At 39.5% G+C, this 20184-nt stretch overlaps 1 protein-coding gene across 1 annotated transcript in view; it reads right to left on the bottom strand.

Moving 5' to 3' along the window:
* The window catches only part of spire2 (spire-type actin nucleation factor 2), a 76229-nt gene extending 56800 nt beyond the window's left edge, over nt 1-19429 (bottom strand). Inside the window, exons 1-2 of the mRNA XM_060838052.1 lie at nt 19086-19429; nt 8211-8254 (exon numbers count right to left, since the gene is read on the bottom strand). Of these exons, the coding sequence (XP_060694035.1) occupies nt 8211-8254; nt 19086-19371 (330 nt within the window). The 5' untranslated portion in view covers nt 19372-19429. The remainder of the gene's footprint in view (nt 1-8210; nt 8255-19085) is intronic.
* Nucleotides 19430-20184: the final 755 nt, after the last annotated feature.

Genomic DNA, 20184 nt, shown 5'->3' with positions numbered 1-20184 from the left:
AGTCTGACGTACATATATGGGAGATAAGCAAATTTAAATGAAGAAGGTCAAAAAAATAACATTTTTAAAATGAAGGAAGGAATTTGTTAACAATTTTTTGTAGTGCTTAGCGAATATTTTTTTAAAAATCAAAACTGAAAGCTCACAAAGACGACAATTATTTTCTCAACAAATCTCAAAACAGAAAACTCTGCTTTTTAAAAGGCCAGAGGTCTTGTATGACAAACACAGTAACAGCCAGTCACTTCAACAAGTATCCTGAGAAAAGAACAAAAGCTAAATGTGATGGTCCAAGGATTCTAGAAACACAATTAATCCAGAGTTGGGCATAGCATTTAAACACAATTCTACCTGAACTGTAATGAAATTAATCTAATGTAACTCGTTCAGCAGTTTGGATCTCCAGAACATATTTTACTGATCCAACATCTCTGATCATTTCCATAGAACTCACATGACAGCCTATACTGGTTACAAACATCTGTTAGCTTGTACTGCGATGTGGATGACTAAGTTGCCATGGAAAGCTCCACTCAGTTTGACCATGTCATACCACTGATCCCTCTTGGAGAACCCAATATAGAAACTACAAGTTCATCAGGCAACAATCTGCCCCTGGGGCCCTGGAAAGAAAAGGAGATGATGGTTTGGTGGCGGTTGTTTTGGAGGGGAGTTGTGTGTGGCGGCAGGGGGGGTGGGGGGTGTTGATAGGTGTTGGATGGTTCACTGAGCAAACTGGCAAAAAAAATCAATCAAATCAGCAGATTGAAATCTGAGAAGGAGGCAGTCAAGCACCAAAGATAGTGAGATCCTTCCTGCATACCCTTTTGTACATTACCCTTGAGGGGGTTGCGGAATAGATTAGAGAATTGTAGAAAAGTTACAACACAGGAAGCAGCCATTGAGCTCATTGTGTCTGTGTCAATGGAACAAAAGCAGCCACCCACAGGAATCCCCTTTTCTCACACCTGGTCAATGGCGTTGCAGCTAACTGCACTTCAGGTGCAGATCCAGCTTCCTTTTAAAAAAGAGTTCAGAGTTTCTGCCCCAGCCACCAAACATAGCAGCAGATTACAGACAGTCCCCCAACTTCCGGGTGGAAAAAAAAATGTCTCTTCTGATCATTTTACCAATCATTGCACCCCTCGTAATTGGCCCCTTTATTGGTCAGAGTACGGAGTACAGCAGTTGGGAGGTCATGTTGCGATTGTACAGGACATTGGTTAGGCCACTGTTGGAATATTGCGTGCAATTCTGGTCTCCTTCCTATCGGAAAGATGTTGTGAAACTTGAAAGGGTCCAGAAAATATTTATAAGGATGTTGCCAGGGTTGGAGGATTTGAGCTATAGGGAGAGGCTGAACAGGCTGGGGCTGTTTTCCCTGGAGCATCAGAGGCTGAGGGGTGACCTTATAGAGGTTTACAAAATTATGAGGGGCATGGATAGGGTAAATAGACAAAGTCTTTTCCTTGGGGTCAGTGAGTCCAGAACTAGAGGGCATAGGTTTAGGGTGAGAGGGGAAAGATATAAAAGAGACCTAAGGGGCAACTTTTCCACGCAGAGGGTGGTACGTGTATGGAATGAGCTACCAGAGGAAGTGGTGGAGGCTGGTACAATTGTAACATTTGAGAGGCATTTGGATGGATATATAAATAGGAAGGGTTTGGAGGGATATGGGCTGGGTGCTGGCAGGTGGGACTAGATTGGGTTGGGATATCTGGTCGGCGCGGACAGGTTAGACTGCAGGGTCTGTTTCCGTGCTGTACATCTCTATGACTCTCCATTACAGGAAACAAGTCTTCCCCATCCACTACATCCAAGCACCTCATTATTTGGGACATTTCAGTGAGGTCACCTTTCAGTCTCCTTTGTTCTAAGTAAAACAATCATAGCCTTTTCAATCTCTCCTCATAGCTGCAAATTTTAAGGCCTAGCAATATTCATGTAAATCTCCACTGTACTCTGTCTTTGCTATAATATAATGATAAGAATGCTACACAAGAATCCAGTTGTGGCTTACATTTTAAAAGTCATTACATCTTTGAATGAAGGAAAGCTCCCACATGCCTTCTGTACCACCTTAGCTATCTTTCTGCCACCGCAGGGTGTAAATAGATCTGTCCTCCAAGATCACTCAGTTTGAACAATCACCAAATCTCAAACAGACTACTGTTCGTAGCAAACTGCCTGGCTTTCAGGACAATACTATACAACCTTGTCACACTAGACACTGAAAGTAGTGTCAGAATGTTGACAAAAGTACCATCATTACACGGGAGGACACCGTGTATGTGGCAGGTACTCGTGCGACTCAGCCAACATTGCCCATCTCATACACTGCAGGCAAGGATGCCTGGAGGCATGGGACATTGGCGAGACCAAGCAGAGGCTACGGCAATGGATGAACTGACAGCGCACAACAAACAGACAGGAGTTTTCCCTCCCAGTTGGAGAACACTTCAGCCGTCTGGGACATTCGACCTCGGACCTTCGGGACAGGCAATGAAAAGTAGCTGAGCAGAGGCTGATAGCCAAGTTCGGTAACCAGGGGGATGGCCTCAACTGGGACCTTGGATTCATGCTACATTACAGGTGACCTCATTGTACTATACACACAGATGGACACACCCACACAAACACCTAGACAATCATAACACCATCCCCATACACACATTTATGGGGTGAATTTGTACTTGCAGAATTACATTTTACTTTGCTCCAAAAAAGTTTCCTGAATCCATGTAAGATTCTGTAAATCAGTTTTTGAGATTAGAATCAGTCTGACCATTGTGGCACAGACAGCCTCACACAGGGAAGCTCACACCTTCAATACATTATCTGTGCCGACATGACACCAACTGTTAAAGTTCAATTGAGAATGTAATTTTTAAAAATGTTTTGCAATTTACTTATGAAAGAACTGAAACCAACAGTCAGTCATTCTAAAAGATGAGAGACTTAATTAACAAAAACAAATCTAGGTCTTTTTCAATATATATTTCAACTACATCACACTGTAAACTTTTGCTGTAAACTCTGTCTTACAATCTTATTCTCCCCACCACCTGATGAAGGAGCAGCGCTCAAAAAGCTAGTGCTTCCAAATGAACCTGTTGCACTATAACCTGGTGTTGTGTGATTTTTAACTCACTTTATTGTTCAACTCCTTTAGGAATGTGCCTTTGCAAAGCATATCTGAAAACAGACGTAGTTTTTTTTTTGTCAAACTTCATCCCAAGCATCTCTGTGGCACAAGAATCTGTCTCTATAGGCTGTTCCCAGGGATGTACAGCAGGATAAACATCACTATGGTTTGGAGGATCATCAACTCAGTGAAAAATATGCTGCAGTCTGCATGAAACCCATTCATCTTCCAGTGAAAACAGCCATGCACGACAGTGTAGTGTATTGCAGACTGGCAAATCCTATTGGCCAGGCCACATGTTGAGGGTTGCACTAAAGCCTGGGCAGCTATCACAAAGATGCAGTAGAGAAAAGTCCTTAAACCACAGAGGGGAGGAATTGACATGAAATAATTAATATAGATATTAAATGTAAAACACTCAGTAACAGATAGTGTTAGAAAAAAAAGAGTTGTTTTGCACTGCGTGTAAAATCAAAAATGTTTCGGTCATGCAAGGCTCTTCTATAAATTTTGTGAATAACCTTCTGAGGGGAAAGAAATCCCAGTCAGCTGAGCAGCTTAATATATCAGGGGCAAACAAACAATTTAATCCGCATTATACATTCACACACAGGATGTTGACTGAAGGGAGGGAAACTTTATAATTTATTACACTGTCTATGTGGTAATGAATAGTGTTGACACTATCTGCACAATCAAAGCAAAAACAGTGTTTTCTATCCAGAAAAATAATGCATTCAATTTAATAAATGCTTTTGTGCAAGTTCAAAGAGTGGTTTGCCATGAAAAACTGCATTTTAAGTTCTGACATTTTATCTAATAACTCTATACTGTAGAACTTAACAGAATGAGGTGGAATGTTTTGAAGCAGCAAATGCTTCAGCAAACAATAAAAAATCAAATCAATGTGCCAATGGGCAAAGGTCACAGCATTCCTTTCTGCTGCAATGTCATTCCAGTTTGTAATAGCAAGTTACAGTACAAGAGCACTTAGTCAATTATCATGAAAAAAAACACTCAACCATTACCTTGCAATCATGATTGGATAACTGCTTGGATTGCAGGCATTCCTATATTACTGAAATGTAATCCAATGGCTACGTGGAGACAAATTGTTACTTCAGAATAACCTTGAATTATATTTCACCCCTATATAAAAATGCTTTTAGCACACAATAAACTGACAGTTAACTTGGCATCTTATCGAAAGATTACACGCAGAGTATTTACAACATTGAAATAAGTGGTGGGAATTGAAATGACACACTGAGTTTATTTCAGACATTACTAGAATACCTTATCAGAATGGTCTATGCCATGATGTTTAGATTGTTATCTCACTTTTTAAGATTAGAATCAGAGTTATCTCGCATATTGTCTAGCTAACACCAATTGTTACAGCTAAACTGACAATACAACGTTTTAAAAAACATTCGAACAGATGAAAGTCTCAACAGACAATCAAGGTATTTTTCAGTGTATAATTTCAGTTACAGCACACTGAAAATTTTTGTTATAAATTCTGTGCCTTACAATGGTGTCCTCCACAACCACCTGATGAAGGAGCGGCGCTCCGAAAGCTAGTGCTTCCAATTAAACCGGTTGGATTTTAACTTGGTATGGTGAGATTTTTAAAAACTTTGTACACCCCAGTCCAACACTGGCATCTCCAAATTATTATCTGAATGGGAACTTTATTTGCTCTGGTCAATGCAAAAATGGGATTGTGTAGCATTAAATCCCAGAATTACATTTTTCAGGGTAATGCAACATTAAACCTTTGGCCTGTCCAACACTCTGAATCCAACAGTTTGGCACAGTTCATAGCATTAATTTTAATGTTAAATTAGAAAGCAAAACAGGAACTTTGCCAACAAATCTTCTTAAGCTGTCTGCTTACTATCCATAACTGATCTCTTTTTAAGCCTCTGTACTAATTAGTAACTATCAAGACCTTAAGAAATAGGAACAGGTGAAGGTCCCTTGAACCTGCCATTCAATAACAGTGTTCAATCTGACACCCCTCACGTCCACTTTCCTGCTCTTTACCTGTAGCCCTTGATACCCCTACTGATTAAGAAGTTATTCATCTCAGCCTTGAATATGTACAAGGACTACCCCCCCCAACTCTCTGTGGAAAGGAGTCCCAAAGACACACATCCACCCCATGAGGAGAAACATCCTCTCAACATTTACCTTGTAAAGCCCCTGAAGAATCCTGTCTGTTTCAATGAGATCACGTCTCATTTCTTCTAAACTCCATGGGAGCAGAGTTCCAAATTGTTTAGCCTTTGCTCGTAAGACAATTCCTCCATTCCAGGATTCACCCTTGGAAATAGTCTTTGAATTGCCTCCACTGAAATGATATCTTTCCTTAAATAAAGGGGTCAAAGCTGTTCACAGTACTCCAGATGTAGTCTCAACAGCAGATTATACAGTAGCAGTAAGACTTCCCTACCCTTACACTCCAACTCTCCTGAAATAAGGGCCAACATTCCACTAGCCTTCCTGATTACCTGCTGCACCTATGTGCTAGCTTTCTGTGTTTTGCAAATAAGTAGCCCCAACTTCCTTTGTGTTGCAGTTTTCTGCCTTTTCTCCAGTTAAATAATAGTTTTTTGTTCTCCCTTCCAGTATGAATTTTGCATTTTCCCACATCAAACTCCATTTGTCAACGTTTTGCCCACTTAAATCTCTCTAAACTGTTTGTATCCGTCTCACAACCTGCCTTTCCACCTTTTTTTTTATTCTCAACAATACTCAATAACAGTCCGGAGTTTTAGCTATTATTAATTGTTAACCTGCTATTTCACTCATTTGTTTATCAATTTTATATACTCTTGAAGAAATTTAATGCTACATTGATCTTTGTAACAATGAGTTTCATACTTAGACAAAGAAGTCAATGGAGTTATAAAGAAGAAAACAGAACCATTATCTTCTCAACCAACTCAAGTAGTATCAAACCCCCCTCTTCAACAGGAGGGAATATTTTGGGCTGCAATTATTTGTACATTCACAGCTACACTTTCAGATTTTGCATGCTTCATGTTTGTTTTTCACTTCTGAGCCTATGGCCTTTCAGGCTTGCAGAATTTGCAAGTGATCTCTAAGATCTTTCTAGAGACTGTTCAGAATTATTTCCTTATCCCACAGTTCCCTTGGAATGGTGAAAATTTATGCAAATGATCTGAACCACAGAAACTGAGAGCTAGTAATGCAATACCAGTCTGGCAAGATTATTTCAGTTCTTAACTATTTAAACTGCGAATGATTTATACGCTGATTTATCAGACATTGCTAAACACTTCACAGCCAATGAAATGCGTCTTTGGAATGTTGGTAAACCTGGCAGTCAATATTTACACTGCCAAGTAACACAAACAGCAACAGGATGAATGACCAGGAGATGTGTCCTTGATCAGTTTGATTGTGAACGAACATTACCCCAGGAGAGCAGAACTGTTTTTCCTTGAATAGGATCTTATACTCAAAAAGTCAAGTGAATTTTCTGTTTAGTATCTCTGACAGTGAAGGGTTCCCTCTCAAGATGGCAAGTGCAAAATCCTGCCTTAAATATATTTCTCCCTAACTCAGAAGCAAAAGCATTACCATTGAAACGAGGCTTACAGTAAGTGAACTGACATATCAATAGACAGAAATTCATGCTGATCTGATCCACAAAGACATGTAGGTGTCAGGTTTTGATATGGTGACCTCAGCCAAATTGGATAACAGAGATGTCACAATTAATTCTTCAATCCCTTATCCTGGATATCAGGACATCTTCATCACCATAAATAAATGACCATATCAAAAATTTACTTTTCAGGCTCAGACGTGAATATTTGCCCTTTTCATGAGAAGCTGCTTAGTATCCCTTGGAACTAAGTTCATGAAGTCACTGCGTTTGGGTGAGTAAAAAAGTAGTAAAGCAAACAGCAAAAACAAAAAAAACTCAAGTGAGATTTCCCTGAAAAGGTCCTAATGACCTTAAAAGACATTTATTAGATAAATGTGTCTTAAATTTTCTCAGTCATGCAGCAATCAAACTATATTGTTCGATTTCAATTGCAATCCATTCTGAATTAAGATTTCTCACACAAATAGTTCAAAAGACTAAAGTTTATTGGAAAATACCCTGTGCACCACTTACTGGTCTTCCCCTATATGCTATCACTTGCCATTACAAAATTCATCAATATTAAAGAAAACAAGTGTGTTTCTTTTGATGAGACAAGTTTGATTCCAAGCTGGAGAGTATCATTCTCATGCTAGAATTCATATTCATCCAGGTTGTCTTTGTTTTCATTACTGAAAATTGAAATGCACAGTTGCAGGTTGTTGGAAATGGCAGCAATTGCTTCAAAGCTGTGTCCAGAATAGTTGACAGTACACATAGTTCTCCTAGAATACTGTAGTTGCATTCCAGCGAAACCTCGTTTAATGAAAATGCTGTGGCCTATGAGCTTAGTGGCAGATCAGCAAAAAAAAACTCATGATCGCTCAAAAATCACCCAAAAAAGTCTAACGCAAAGGATAGCACAGCCTGAAAGAAGATTGAAATCATACGTATTAATAAAAGTAAATTTAACAGTGCATTTAAAAAAACGCAAGAATGCTCCTCTCTGTACAGTAACTCTCAAAAGAAAGCTGCTCTGTCAGCAGTGCAGAATGGCATGAAGCCCGGCACCGATATTGTACATGCGCAGAACGGCATGGAGATTTCAGCACATACATCAGAGCACACAAACCAACCCCTGCTGGGACTGCGTTATCACTAATGGAGGGAAACATTCTCCAAAATATCGTTCCCTAATTCTTCAGCGATGCTATAGCCAAAATGTCCGTTATCCCAGAACTACCTGTATACATGTGTCAAAAAACTTTCTTCCTAATTGATTATCAGCTTCAATAAATTGTATTTCAGACCAGCTTGTGAATCACCTGGAGGACACTCAGATTTTGAAAACCACTGTTCTAAGTGATTGATCTATTAAACTGAAAATTAATGAAATGAACAAAGCACAATATGAATCATTTGGAGTATTTTAAAGATACATACCTCTCCTTCTGTGCATAGTCGAGGAGAGATGTTTGCCTTTGAACCTAAAATTAGAAAATAAATAGGTTATCAAGAGTGACAATTCTTGGGGATAAATTGAACCATGACAAGTCAAATGAATTGATACTTTCATGATTTTATTAATCTTTTTTCAATTATAGTACTACTTTTGCAAGATCTAAAACTTTGGTTAAGCAGACAAGTGATTCATTTAAAAGATACATAATCTTTTCAAAAGATTGATAATCATATTCTCCCTAGCCCATTGCTTTCCCGCTCCTGAAATATCTTCATGGTTATAAGAATTCCCTGCCGAAAATATTTGTCTGCTCAAGCAGGAACATCTGAGGTGTGTTTTAGTTAATAATCATCCAAAATAAGTTGAAGATCCAAATATCCAACTGTTAATTTAGGATCACTGTTAAATATAAAATGTAACAAGTATATGGTTACAAGTCTGTTGAAAATTAGCATTAGAAGCACAAGATGTACAAGCGCTCACTGACAATGATTAGGAGTGAATGACTGATTCAGCCAGGGCTTCAATACTGAAATATATTTGCTTTCCTTTTACTTGCGCTCGCAAGATTACACTTGGTATGTTCTCAAAATGAATTGCTGCTTCAAAAGCATAATCCAAGTGGAATGTTTCACGGTTCTCTAGGTGAAATATAAATAAAAGTCAATTAAAATGAACAGATATTAGTCCGGATTTTTGCCATGACAAGGAACATCTCCACCTTCGCGAAAATGTCAGAAATCACACGTAATCCCAGGTGACATCCCCAAACCCAGCATTTTTCTGTTCTCCAGGTTATTTGCAGTAACTTTGTCACATTCCATTTCCTGAACTCTCATTTGCCATTGTAATTCTCTCTCAATATTCAGATATCTTTTGCTGTAGACATTGTTAACCGCGTACTTCTGTTTGGTGGTCATCGCCCCCTCATCGTATTTTCCCCATTTGCATCTGTTTCATCACTTTTTGGGCATCAATGGCTGGGTCAGCATTACGGTCCATCCCTAAACATGGTGGGGAGTTGTGTTCTTGCATAGCTGGAGTTCCTGGTTGTAAGGTAGGGCAGAAGTTCCAAGATTTTGACAATAGTCAAATCAATCAATAATGATATAGACTGATTCATGATGGTGAGGTTTAGAGCAGAACTTGCAGGTGGAGCTGTTTTGAAGCAGGACACCCTTATCCTTCAAGGTGGTAGAGGTCATGGATTTGAAAGTCATTTTCAGAACAGTTTTGGTGAAGAACTGCAGTATGTTATGGAAATGGTACATACTGCTACCACTGTATCAGTAGTAGAGGGAGAGAATTTTGAAGGTAGTGGATGGGTTATGAAACCAAATGGGCTGTTTTGGCCTGGTAGGTGTCAAGCTTCTTAAATGTAGTTGAAGTTGCAGCCAAGCTCCAAGCAAGTGGATTGTATTCTATCCCATTCCTGATCTGTGGATGGTGGACAGACACTGAGGAGACAGGTATGTCACTCAAAATTAATTGGTAACTACTGAGCTGGGAGAAAGGGAGGTCTGCAGATGCTGGCGATCAGAGCTGAAAATGTGTTGCTGGAAAAGCGCAGCAGGTCAGGCAGCATCCAAGGAGTGGGAGAATCGACGTTTTGGGCATGAGCCCTTCTTCAGGGCTCCTGAAGAAGGGCTCATGCCCAAAACGTCGATTCTCCCACTCCTTGGATGCTGCCTGACCTGCTGCGCTTTTCCAGCAACACATTTTCAATTATTGAGCTGGTCTTAGAACCATAGTTTTGATTTTTTTTTAAAAATTTCATTCATGAGATGTAGGCATCACTTGCTAGGCCAGCATTAATTTCCCATCCCAAGTTGCCTTTGAAAAGATCATAGTAAACTGTCTTCCTGAACCACTGCAGTCCTTGGGGTCTAGATGGACTCAAAACTGATGGTAGGAAGGGAGTTCCAGGAATTTGACCGAAGGAATAGTGATATACTTCCATGAGAATAGTGTCTAGCTTGCAGGTGGCATTCGCATATATCTGCTCTCCTCGATCTTGTAGAGGATAGTGATTTGGGTTGAGGAAGTGCTGTTCATTTTGGAGATGGTACACTGCTGCTATTGAGAATCAGTGCTGGAGGGTGTAAATGTTTGGAATGTCGTACAAAAATAGTGGGATGTTTTGACCTCGGTGGTGTCAAGCATCTTAAGTGTTGTTGGCAAGGAGTTGCAGACAGACTTTGGCATATCAAGAGCTGAGTTACTTGCTGCAGGATTCTTAGTATTTATGGTGAGTCCAGTTCGAGTCACTGATCAATGGTGCTCCCAGTATGTTGATTGTGTGTGATTAAGTGATAATAATGCCACTGAATGTCAAGGAATCAAATCTAGATTATCTCTTTTTGAAGATGGTCGTTGTTTGGTTCTGGTGTAGGCTGAATTACTCATCACCCATCAGCTCAAATTTGGACATTGACCAAATCTTGCTGCAGTTGAGCCTGGACTGTTTCAGTATCAGAGGTTTCTTGAAATGTGATAAACTTTATGCAATCATTCTCAAACATCCCCACTCTGATGAGTGGTAACACTCACCCAACACCAGTGCCAAGCAACGACCTTTTGATGGAGGAAAGGTAATTGATAAAGCAGCTGAAGGTGGAGGAACAGCTTGAAGAACATATGCTATGATGACCTGCTGTTAAAATGACTGAGCTCCAACAATCACGACCGTCTTTCATTGTGCAAGAAAAGATTCCAACTACTGGAGAATATGAACCTAATTTTGCTGGGGCTTCTCAAAGCCAAACTCAGACAACTGCTGCCTTGATGTCAGAGGTAGTCACTGTCACCTCACAGCTAGAGTTCAGATTTTTAAGAATCCCTACAGTGTGGAAACAGGCCCTTTGTCTCAACAAGTCCACACGAACCCTAAGAGTAACCCACCCAGACCCATTCCGCTACCCTATCTTGGCTTATTGCATCTAACCTACACAGTATTAAGTGCATTAGTCAGAGGGAAATGGGTCTGGGTAGTTTACTCTTCAGAGGTCAGTGTGGACTGGTTGGGCCAAAGGACCTGTTTTGCACACTGTAGGGAATCTAATCATCCCTGAACACTATGGCCAATTTAGCACAGCCAATTCACCTAACTTGTACATCTTTGGTTTGTGGGAGGAAACCCACGCAGACATAAGGAGCAAGTGCAAACTCCACACAGACAGACAGTCGCTGGAGGTTGGAATCGAACCCGGGTCCCTGGCACTGAGGCAACAGTGCTAACCAGAGTCACCATGCCAACCTAGATCTTCTGTGCATGTTTGGACAAAGCTGTGATGATCTCAGGAATGGAATGGTCCTAGTGAATACTCAGCATCAGTGAGCAAGTTATTGCTGAGAAAGTGGTGCTTTATTGCACTCTCAATGACTTCTTCCAACACTTGTCAATGATTGAGATGGCCAAAATGTTAAAGGAACTTCCAAGGCTGTCAAGGTTCTGGTCAAACAAAAAAAAAAGTGTGGAATCAAAAGCAAACAGTTTTAGGATTTCAGGTATCCTGTTAACATAAGCCATTCTAGGATTATGCTGCATGGCTACTTTCCAAACTGTCATTTTCACTATGGGGTGACGATATATGGGTGTTTCGACAAGCAAATGCAACTGCTTTATAGCATGAACATTTGTTTGCAAATAGAAATTAAGCACATAGGTAAAATATGTGTTTAACCAAGGAGTTGAGCACCTAACTGAAATATATGTTTACGCAAGAGATTAGTTGAAGGAATTTCAACATGTCTGTTATTTGGATCAATGAGTGTGCTTTCCCCGCCCCCCAATATTGACATCATCAATAAATACTAGTTATCCCACTGAGGTATATCTGTGGTGCATACTAGGGGAATTGGGATGGAGAGTGAATGCAAAATGTTGGGGTTTGTTGTGGGGCGGAAGGGGAGAATGTGGCACATTTTGAATGGGGCTAAACACAGTCAAGGGGATTAGAGCCACACAGTCTCAGAGATCCATTGTACAGGAAACGGTTCTTCAGTCCATTACATTGGTCAAAAACCACCACCTAATTAGGAGGGCATAGATAAAGTAGGGAGTCAAGGGGATGGGTAGAGTGGCTCAAGGATGGAGTGGCTACAGGATCAGTAGTTAGATTTAAGGTGACATGGGGGTATGAGAGGAAACGTAGGATGGTTCGATAGGCCAGTGATTAAGAGGGGGCAAGAAGGAAGTAGTGTAGGGATATTAATTGCTTGGATGGTGCATGACAGGTGAAGGATATGAGAGCAGGAGAAATGTCTGATGTCTTCATCTTTAAATTTTAAACTTCTGACTCTTAAAATCCTAAGACACTGCTAGAATTCCCAGAAGCCTACTCTGTTCTTCCCGGGTTAAAGATGCAAAGGTTTATTCTAGAGTATCCTATTAATTCTAACCTGACTCTCAAATGTTGCCCACACTATCAAAACTGAAAAATGGGAAGTGCAGGTGGCCATTTTTAAAAGCTGTTTCAGCAGGCCTAGAATTTCTCCTAACTCCTCGTACTCGTTCCAGAATGAAAATTGATAAACACAAAGTTGAAGACTGACTCTAATATGACAAATTAGAATTAACATTGAAGTTTTAGCATTTTATAATATGAACACAATAATTGAAGGACCATGGCATATGATTTACTTTAACTTCTTCTCACTAGGTTTCTTATTATCTAGTCATTCTGATTGCAGAATACAAATTATGTTCCACAATTCCATTTTTAAAAAATACAGCAATAGCTGAAGATAAGGTAGATTAAAAAGGGTTTATTCCAGAATAATCTATTAATTCTATTAACCTAATGTTGATCAATGATAAATACTAGCCAGCATTTACGCCAATCACAATCACATGAAAGATTTGAGACAAAGATTTAATAATTGCATTCTCGAAACTGCATCATCCGGCCACATTGACTAAATACACATTTTAAATGATCTATACCTCAAGAGTTTGTGAAAAAATTCTCATGGTTCAGGACCAATATTTATGACTATTCAACATCGCACCATTTTTCTTTCTGTATCCATTGTTCATAAGAATGCATTTTAATAAGCAGGTTTTTCTGGAAATAAAATCAAAGTTGCAGGCTCACATTACAATGACCGTTCAAACTGCTTGTCAATCAAGTATGCTATCTTGTCGAAAGAAGGATCTCCTGTAAAATGGGTTTTCACAATGAGTAGAGAGCAACTAATACAGTAAAATGGTTTTATACAGTTCTTCATAAAAAGCTATCTTTGCTGAGGGATGACAATAATGCGGTCTTCTCTAGAAGCAAAATTAACTAGTTTTCTCTTTCCTCCATCTTATTTCATGATTACCATAATAAGTTTGTTTTATCATTTTAGTTCTGATTACAAGTACAATGTAATTCAATGTCTCACATAAGCTACTGTTATCTAAAGTTTAAATTTTCTTTGGTTCAAATGATGAATTATAGAACTTCTCCTGAATCATTTGAGAGCTGGTGTGCAGAAAGATCCAGCAGTCTTGTGATATCAATATGGAGGTCTGACGTTTGGAATAACTGTTGCAGGGCACCTATTTACAAAGAATATTCCCTTTGGATGCTGGGGACAGAAGGGAAGACTCAGATAAACTTCAAATTTTTTTCTTTTACAATTATATTATTAGAAGACATGACCATGATTTTTAAATTAGGAAATCCAACTGGTTTACCAATATACTTTAAAGGAAGTCAGTAGCTGTACTGGAGTCCATTCTCAGATGTAGTTGACCCTTAAATTTCCTCTGAAGATATCTCAGAAGATATTTATTCGTATTGTTATTACGAAGGTGTAAGGGATACTGTACCTTTAAATATAGAGTTAAAAGCTAGCAGAACTACCTGACACAGCATCAAGTGTTCTGAACAAGATAACAACACAACATTTGGTCAAACAGCTAGATTATCTGGGTTGCCTAGAGACAAAAAAAAAATTCAAATTCGGCCAGTTTAAATTATGCCCCAAAATACCAAAACTCCAATCAAGTTTGAATTTCGTACTTTGATGCTATTAACACCGATGCTTTGGGTATAAAAACAGAAGAAAAAAAAATTGAACAGTTGGAGGAGAACTGCCAAAAGACCAACAGATGTAGGCTGCTAGTTCAGAACTCAGAGGCACCTGTCTGGAGAAGGAGTCTGCGAAGGAAGGAAAAAAGGGGAAAAAAAAAGAAAAGATAGACACCAACCTGGAGAGCAAAATCTACCGAGGAAGATACCAAGAGAACATTCAACAGCTGGCTGGTTTTGAAATTTGAATTTTTCTGTAAATCTTAAATTGGGGGGTTTAATCATAGCAGTATTATAGGCTGGTAAAAGATAGGTTTAGATGGATTGGCCATGCTAAATTGCCCATAGTGTTCAGGGATGTGTAGGATAGGTGCATTAGTAAGAGGTAGATGTAGAATGCTTGAGGAATGGGTGGGTAATGCTTCGGAGGGTCAGTGTGGACTTGTTGGGCCAAATGGCCTGTTTCCACACTGTAGGGATTCCATGAATATGAAAATATGGAGTTGTAAATTATTCTCTTTGAACTTAAAAAATTAATGTTGTTAAGTTTTATTTTAAATGCTGTCTTTTGAGATAGTTCTGTGCCTCTCAAATTTTCACAGAACACAGCACGGGATGAATCTTTTGAGTCAGGTTTAAATTAGCGGGGGGTTTTACCTAGTGTTGTAACATTGGTGTTGCCACCAGAGGTTTGAGGAGGCTGACTATTACTTCCTCATGCCAAACAGGTGGGCACTACATGTTGTCCTTGCTCGAAATGTCCTCATCTCAGCAATTAATCTGATGTCAAAGCTTAAATGTTTAGTTTACAAATAACATAAATCAAACCTTACACAAAACAAGTTCATTTTTCAAAAATCAGTAAAATTATAAATATTTCATAAATGGTTTATATTTGTGAATTATTCATTAAAGTAGCCACCAAAATGTGAACCTCGTTACAATGAGTTGGATTGGTAAATATAAACCTTTGACTGTTGCTATTATCACATTTTAGCTTATTGTGACATATTTTCTGTTCCTGACAAAAACTCCATTTAAGTTGACAAAACAGCTTGAAGTCTGATGAACAGACTTCACAGTTTCTGCTAATTTAGGTTTACAATTACTTCTTTGATTACAAATACTTTAATGCACAAGCTCTGAGCATGCATTTAAAATCTTACTTTAGTGAAATATAAAATATAACAAACTCTACATCCAATATAAACTAGATTGGGTGCCCACCAATATAATTTGACATTGCCACAGGATTTACTATTCAACCATCCCACAAAAGCTATGAACAACCAGCAACAGTTGGCATACAAGGTATTTTGTGATTTTCAATACCCCAAATGATCTTGAAGAATTGTGGACAGTGACTTAGATATCTCTGACTTAAACAACAGAAGCAAGAAGCTGAATACTTGCAGTATCCATTTACAAAAAGGATGTAGGTTAAAGAACAGTGGATAAATTTAAACAAAAATGTAGAAGCACATTATTGCAGATGCTGGAATCTGTACTGAAAACAAATGCTGGGGATCACAGCAGATTGGACAGCAGCAAATGGAGAGAAAACTAGCCAATGTTTCAAGTCTGGATGACTCTTTATCAGAGTTGAAGAGTCAACTCTGATGAAGGGTCATTTAGACTCAAAACATTACCTTGCTCGGTCTCCAGGAATGCTGACTGACCTATTGTGATCTCCAGCATTCGCAGTTTTCAGGATGAATTGGTCTTGTCACGTGGGTGTTATTAAAAAAAATCTTCATAACACAATATTGATAATTTCACATCATTTCTATGTATATCTTGTTTATGCAAGATATACAAAGTTAATATAATAATAAATTATGCAAAAGAGGAAACCCAAATATTGTTCCAATGTATGTGAACTTACACTTCTTCCCCATTTAGATGATTGAGCTGAAAGTGGAAAATCTAGGACATCAACTAGAATATACTGTGGTTAACTTAATCCCAACTAATATTCAATGTAAATGAGTTATGGATCTTGCATCACCACACATTCAGCAATACAACTGTGTCTTACTTTGAAATAATTATCAGGGACAGGGTGGAACACAATCCACTTGTAACAGTACAACCCCATGTAGCAGATGGCAGGGTATGGAGAAGTGTTGCATGATATCAAAATAAAATCAGATTTAAAGTTGTAATCAATGTAATTAGTGTTGGTCTGAACATTTTACAAGGATGTAATTTTACTAAATTTTCCTCCCACAACTTCAAGGTAATGCACAAATCACAGCAAAAAAGATGCATACAACCCAATTGTTATACGTCAACGGGATTTATTTGTGAGATGGGTGTGGTCAAGTGCCAGTTATTTACATCACACCCATGAGTTGCTACATCTATGGCTAGCAGCACTTTGGAGACTGTAAATTTTCCCAAAATGGGCAAGTGCATTTTGGCTGAGAGGCCAGGCTATGTGAACAAACATGGGACAGAATTTTACAGGCTAAATTAACTGTGTCATTCCTTCTCAAATCATTGTTTTCCTGAATCAAAGGCTTCAAAACAAATCCCTGTTCAGGAAATAAAAATAGAAAATGCCTGAAATATTCAACAGATCAGAAAATATTGATGAAGAGAAACATAGTTAACACTTCAGGTCAATGATTCTTCATCAAATGCCACCTGACCTTAGTAGGTCTTTCACATTTATTTCAGATTGCCAATATCTGCATTGTGTTGATTTTGCATCATTGTTCACACACTTCATTAACAAAGAACAATGCAGGCTGCATCTGCTGTCACAGAATTATTTTATTACAATACTGAAATGTGCCTAAAGCCATTTAAGTAATATGGCCTAATTATAGAGTCATACAACATGGAAAAAGATCCTTCAGTCTAAACAGTCCAAGACATCCATGTTCCCCAACTAAACTTGGCCCATATCCCTCCAAATCTTTCCCATTAACTTTCCAAACGTCTTAAACATTGCAGCTGTACCTGCATCCACCACTTTCTCTGGCAATTCATTTCACACACAAACCACTAAAAAAGGTAGGCCATCCGATCCTCTTCTCCTTAAAAATATGCCCCCTACTTTTGAATTACCCCATCCCTAGGGGTAACACCCTGGTCATTCATCTCATCTCTGCCCCTCATTTTCTAAACCTCAATAAAAGTCATCCCCCAACGTTCTAAGCTCCATTGAAAAAAGTCCCCACCTATTTTTATATCTCAAACACTCCATTTCCAGCAACATCCTGAAATATTTTCTAAACCTTCTCCAGTTTAATAATATCCTTCTTATAAACAGGACAACCAGAACTGCACACTATTGCAGAAGAGGCCTCATTGGAATCCTTGCACTCTCAACATGACATTCCAACTCCTGTTCTCAAAAGGAGTGAGCAATGAAGGCAAGCGTACCAAACACCTTAACCACCCTGTCTACCTGTGATGCAAAATTAAAATTATATACTTGAACTCCCTAGGTTTCCCTGTTCTATCACACTACCCACAGCCTTACCATTAATTGTACAAGTACTGTCCTTGTTTTTTTGCATTTGGTAATACACTCACATTTATCCAAATTAAACTCCATCTGCTACTCCTCAGCCCCTTGACCCAGATAACCAAGATCTCTAACATTAGATAACCTTAGTCATGTGTCCATTATGCCATTCAACTTTGGTGCCATTTGCCAACTTACTAACAATGCCTCCTCTATTCTCACCCAAATCATTTATCTGAATGACAAACAAAAGTGGACCAGCACCAATCCCTGTGGAACACTGCTGGTCACAGGCCTCCCAAATGTGAAAAACCACCCTCAGTCTCCGCCCATAAAGCCAATTTTGTATCCAATTGGCAAACTCACCCTGAATCCCATGTGATCTAACCTTACTAATAAGTCTACCTTTAGAAACCATGGCAAAGTCCAAGTAAACAACATCTACCACCCTGCCCTTAATGTTTTTGGTTACCTCAAACAAAAACTTAAAAGTTTGAGACATGATTTTCCTCACACAAAATCATGCTGACTATCCCTAACTGTAGTTTACTTTCACATTCTGAAGTCCAAAATAATACTAAACAGAACAGAATTGCAACCCATTCAAGAAGATGGCTTTCAAAAATATTACAAAACAATGCCTGGACAATTGCTTCACAATTCCATTCAAGACACCTTTTATAGTAAGTTTAGTCTGGATTATACCGGAATAAAAACTTACTTGAGCACAGATCATCTCTTAAAATGTCAAACCAATAGTCACATTGAAATTTAGACAATTTTGAGTTCAAATGCTTAAATTTCACTTTTTTAAAATTATCAATACCCTACCTGGAATTTAAAAGAGATAGTTTTTAAAAAGCTTAAAGAGAGTTTTAAATAAAGCCTCAATGTCTAATAGCTATGGAATGTATACACTAGAGGTCTAGTCCTGAAATCTTTCATATTACAATCACTCAAACCTAACGCTAAATTTTTATGAAAGTGCTAGAAATTTACAATAGGTATGTTGATCATATTTACTTGCAGCAGTAAGGATAGCATTTAGAGCAATGGTTGAGTTTGACCTTCTAGTATATATTAAGACTGAAGAATTTGGAACAGGGGGTACATTTCCTCTCGCCCTGCAGTACCACTACAGTTCGGGCCAATGACGAAAACACAAGCTCTTGTGTAAGGGCCAGCATTTTGGCGAACAAAACGCGTGGGATTTTTTTCTGGCAGGCGATCATGGCTAGGTTCTCCCATTGTGCGGCAGGGCTAGTAGTGGAGTGGCTAGAGGAGAAAGTTGTGAGTCGGTGCTATGGGTTGAGCTGCTGCAGTCAGTCAGGAGAGTGAGGAGAGTGAGCGGAGTGTACCTGGAAGCGGCGGCCTGTTGTGGTCCTCCCCGCACAGGGAGACGGTGCCATCCCGATGCAGCAGGATGGCTGCCAGCTCCCGGACGCGGCCAGTGCGCACCTGCTCCTGGGGCCAGTCTCGGTGCAGAGAGCGGCAGCATTGGTAACACACAGCCCAGGCTTGCTCCTCATTGATGGGCTGCTCGTACGCTCTCAGCACCTCGTCCAGGGACAAAACCTGTGGCTCCAGCGCATCGTGGCCGGCGACGTGCTGCTGCGGTTCTCCATCACTGCCCGACCTGGCCATTTCCCCTTCGCCTGCTCATTGCTGCTAGCCAACGTTTCTCCAGGTTCCCATAACAGCGAGTCCCAGCCCCAAAGCCCGCAGCTCCGGTGTCAATCAGCCGGTACCATGTGATCGCCCTGCTGTGGGCCAGCCCAGCCCAGCCTCCTAAACACACACAGCTCAAATCAGAGGACAAAACCAACAGACACACACAGAAACAGGACAGTAAATCTCTGGATTGAATCAAGTGCAGCTTTCGGATATTACCCGCTACCCTGGCATCTTCACTGGGGACCGATTTTCCTTTGTTTCGCCCAGGGGTTTTACGTGTGGGTTACAGCTTGGTGTCCAATACTGTACACATAAACTGCTGCACCCTTTCTAATGCACAATAGAGTATACAGCAATACCCCAGCGGTGAAAATACAAAGCGTGTCTTTCCTTTGCAAGATTGCCCTCACGCCTGAACATTGCTTTCTCCACAGCCTGGGCATCTTTATTCATTTACTCCAAATATAGCCACAGGATGTTGGGTTCTCAAACAAGGATCATTAATACAGTGCAACAGACAATACAACCGAACCCATTGATAGTTCGCTTTTACTCACTTCATATTATTTTTGTGAAGAGTCCTGAAAAAGGAAAAGGGGTTATTTATCTACTTTCTACGCTATAGTTCCAGACTTGGGCTCTCGGGCACATTATATTTCAAGGCGTAACATTTTTTTAAAAAAATGATTGCCGTTTGCTTTAAGACTTGAGGGATTACATTTGAGCTTCAATGGGCATGTGCTTGAAGATTCCTGGTAACAATGTACAATGCCATGCTCAGTG

This window comes from Hemiscyllium ocellatum, chromosome 17 (assembly GCF_020745735.1).
Source record: "Hemiscyllium ocellatum isolate sHemOce1 chromosome 17, sHemOce1.pat.X.cur, whole genome shotgun sequence".
NCBI lineage: Eukaryota > Metazoa > Chordata > Chondrichthyes > Orectolobiformes > Hemiscylliidae > Hemiscyllium > Hemiscyllium ocellatum.
Note: the sequence above shows the minus strand (reverse complement) of the source record. Positions and strands in the feature narration are given on the sequence as shown.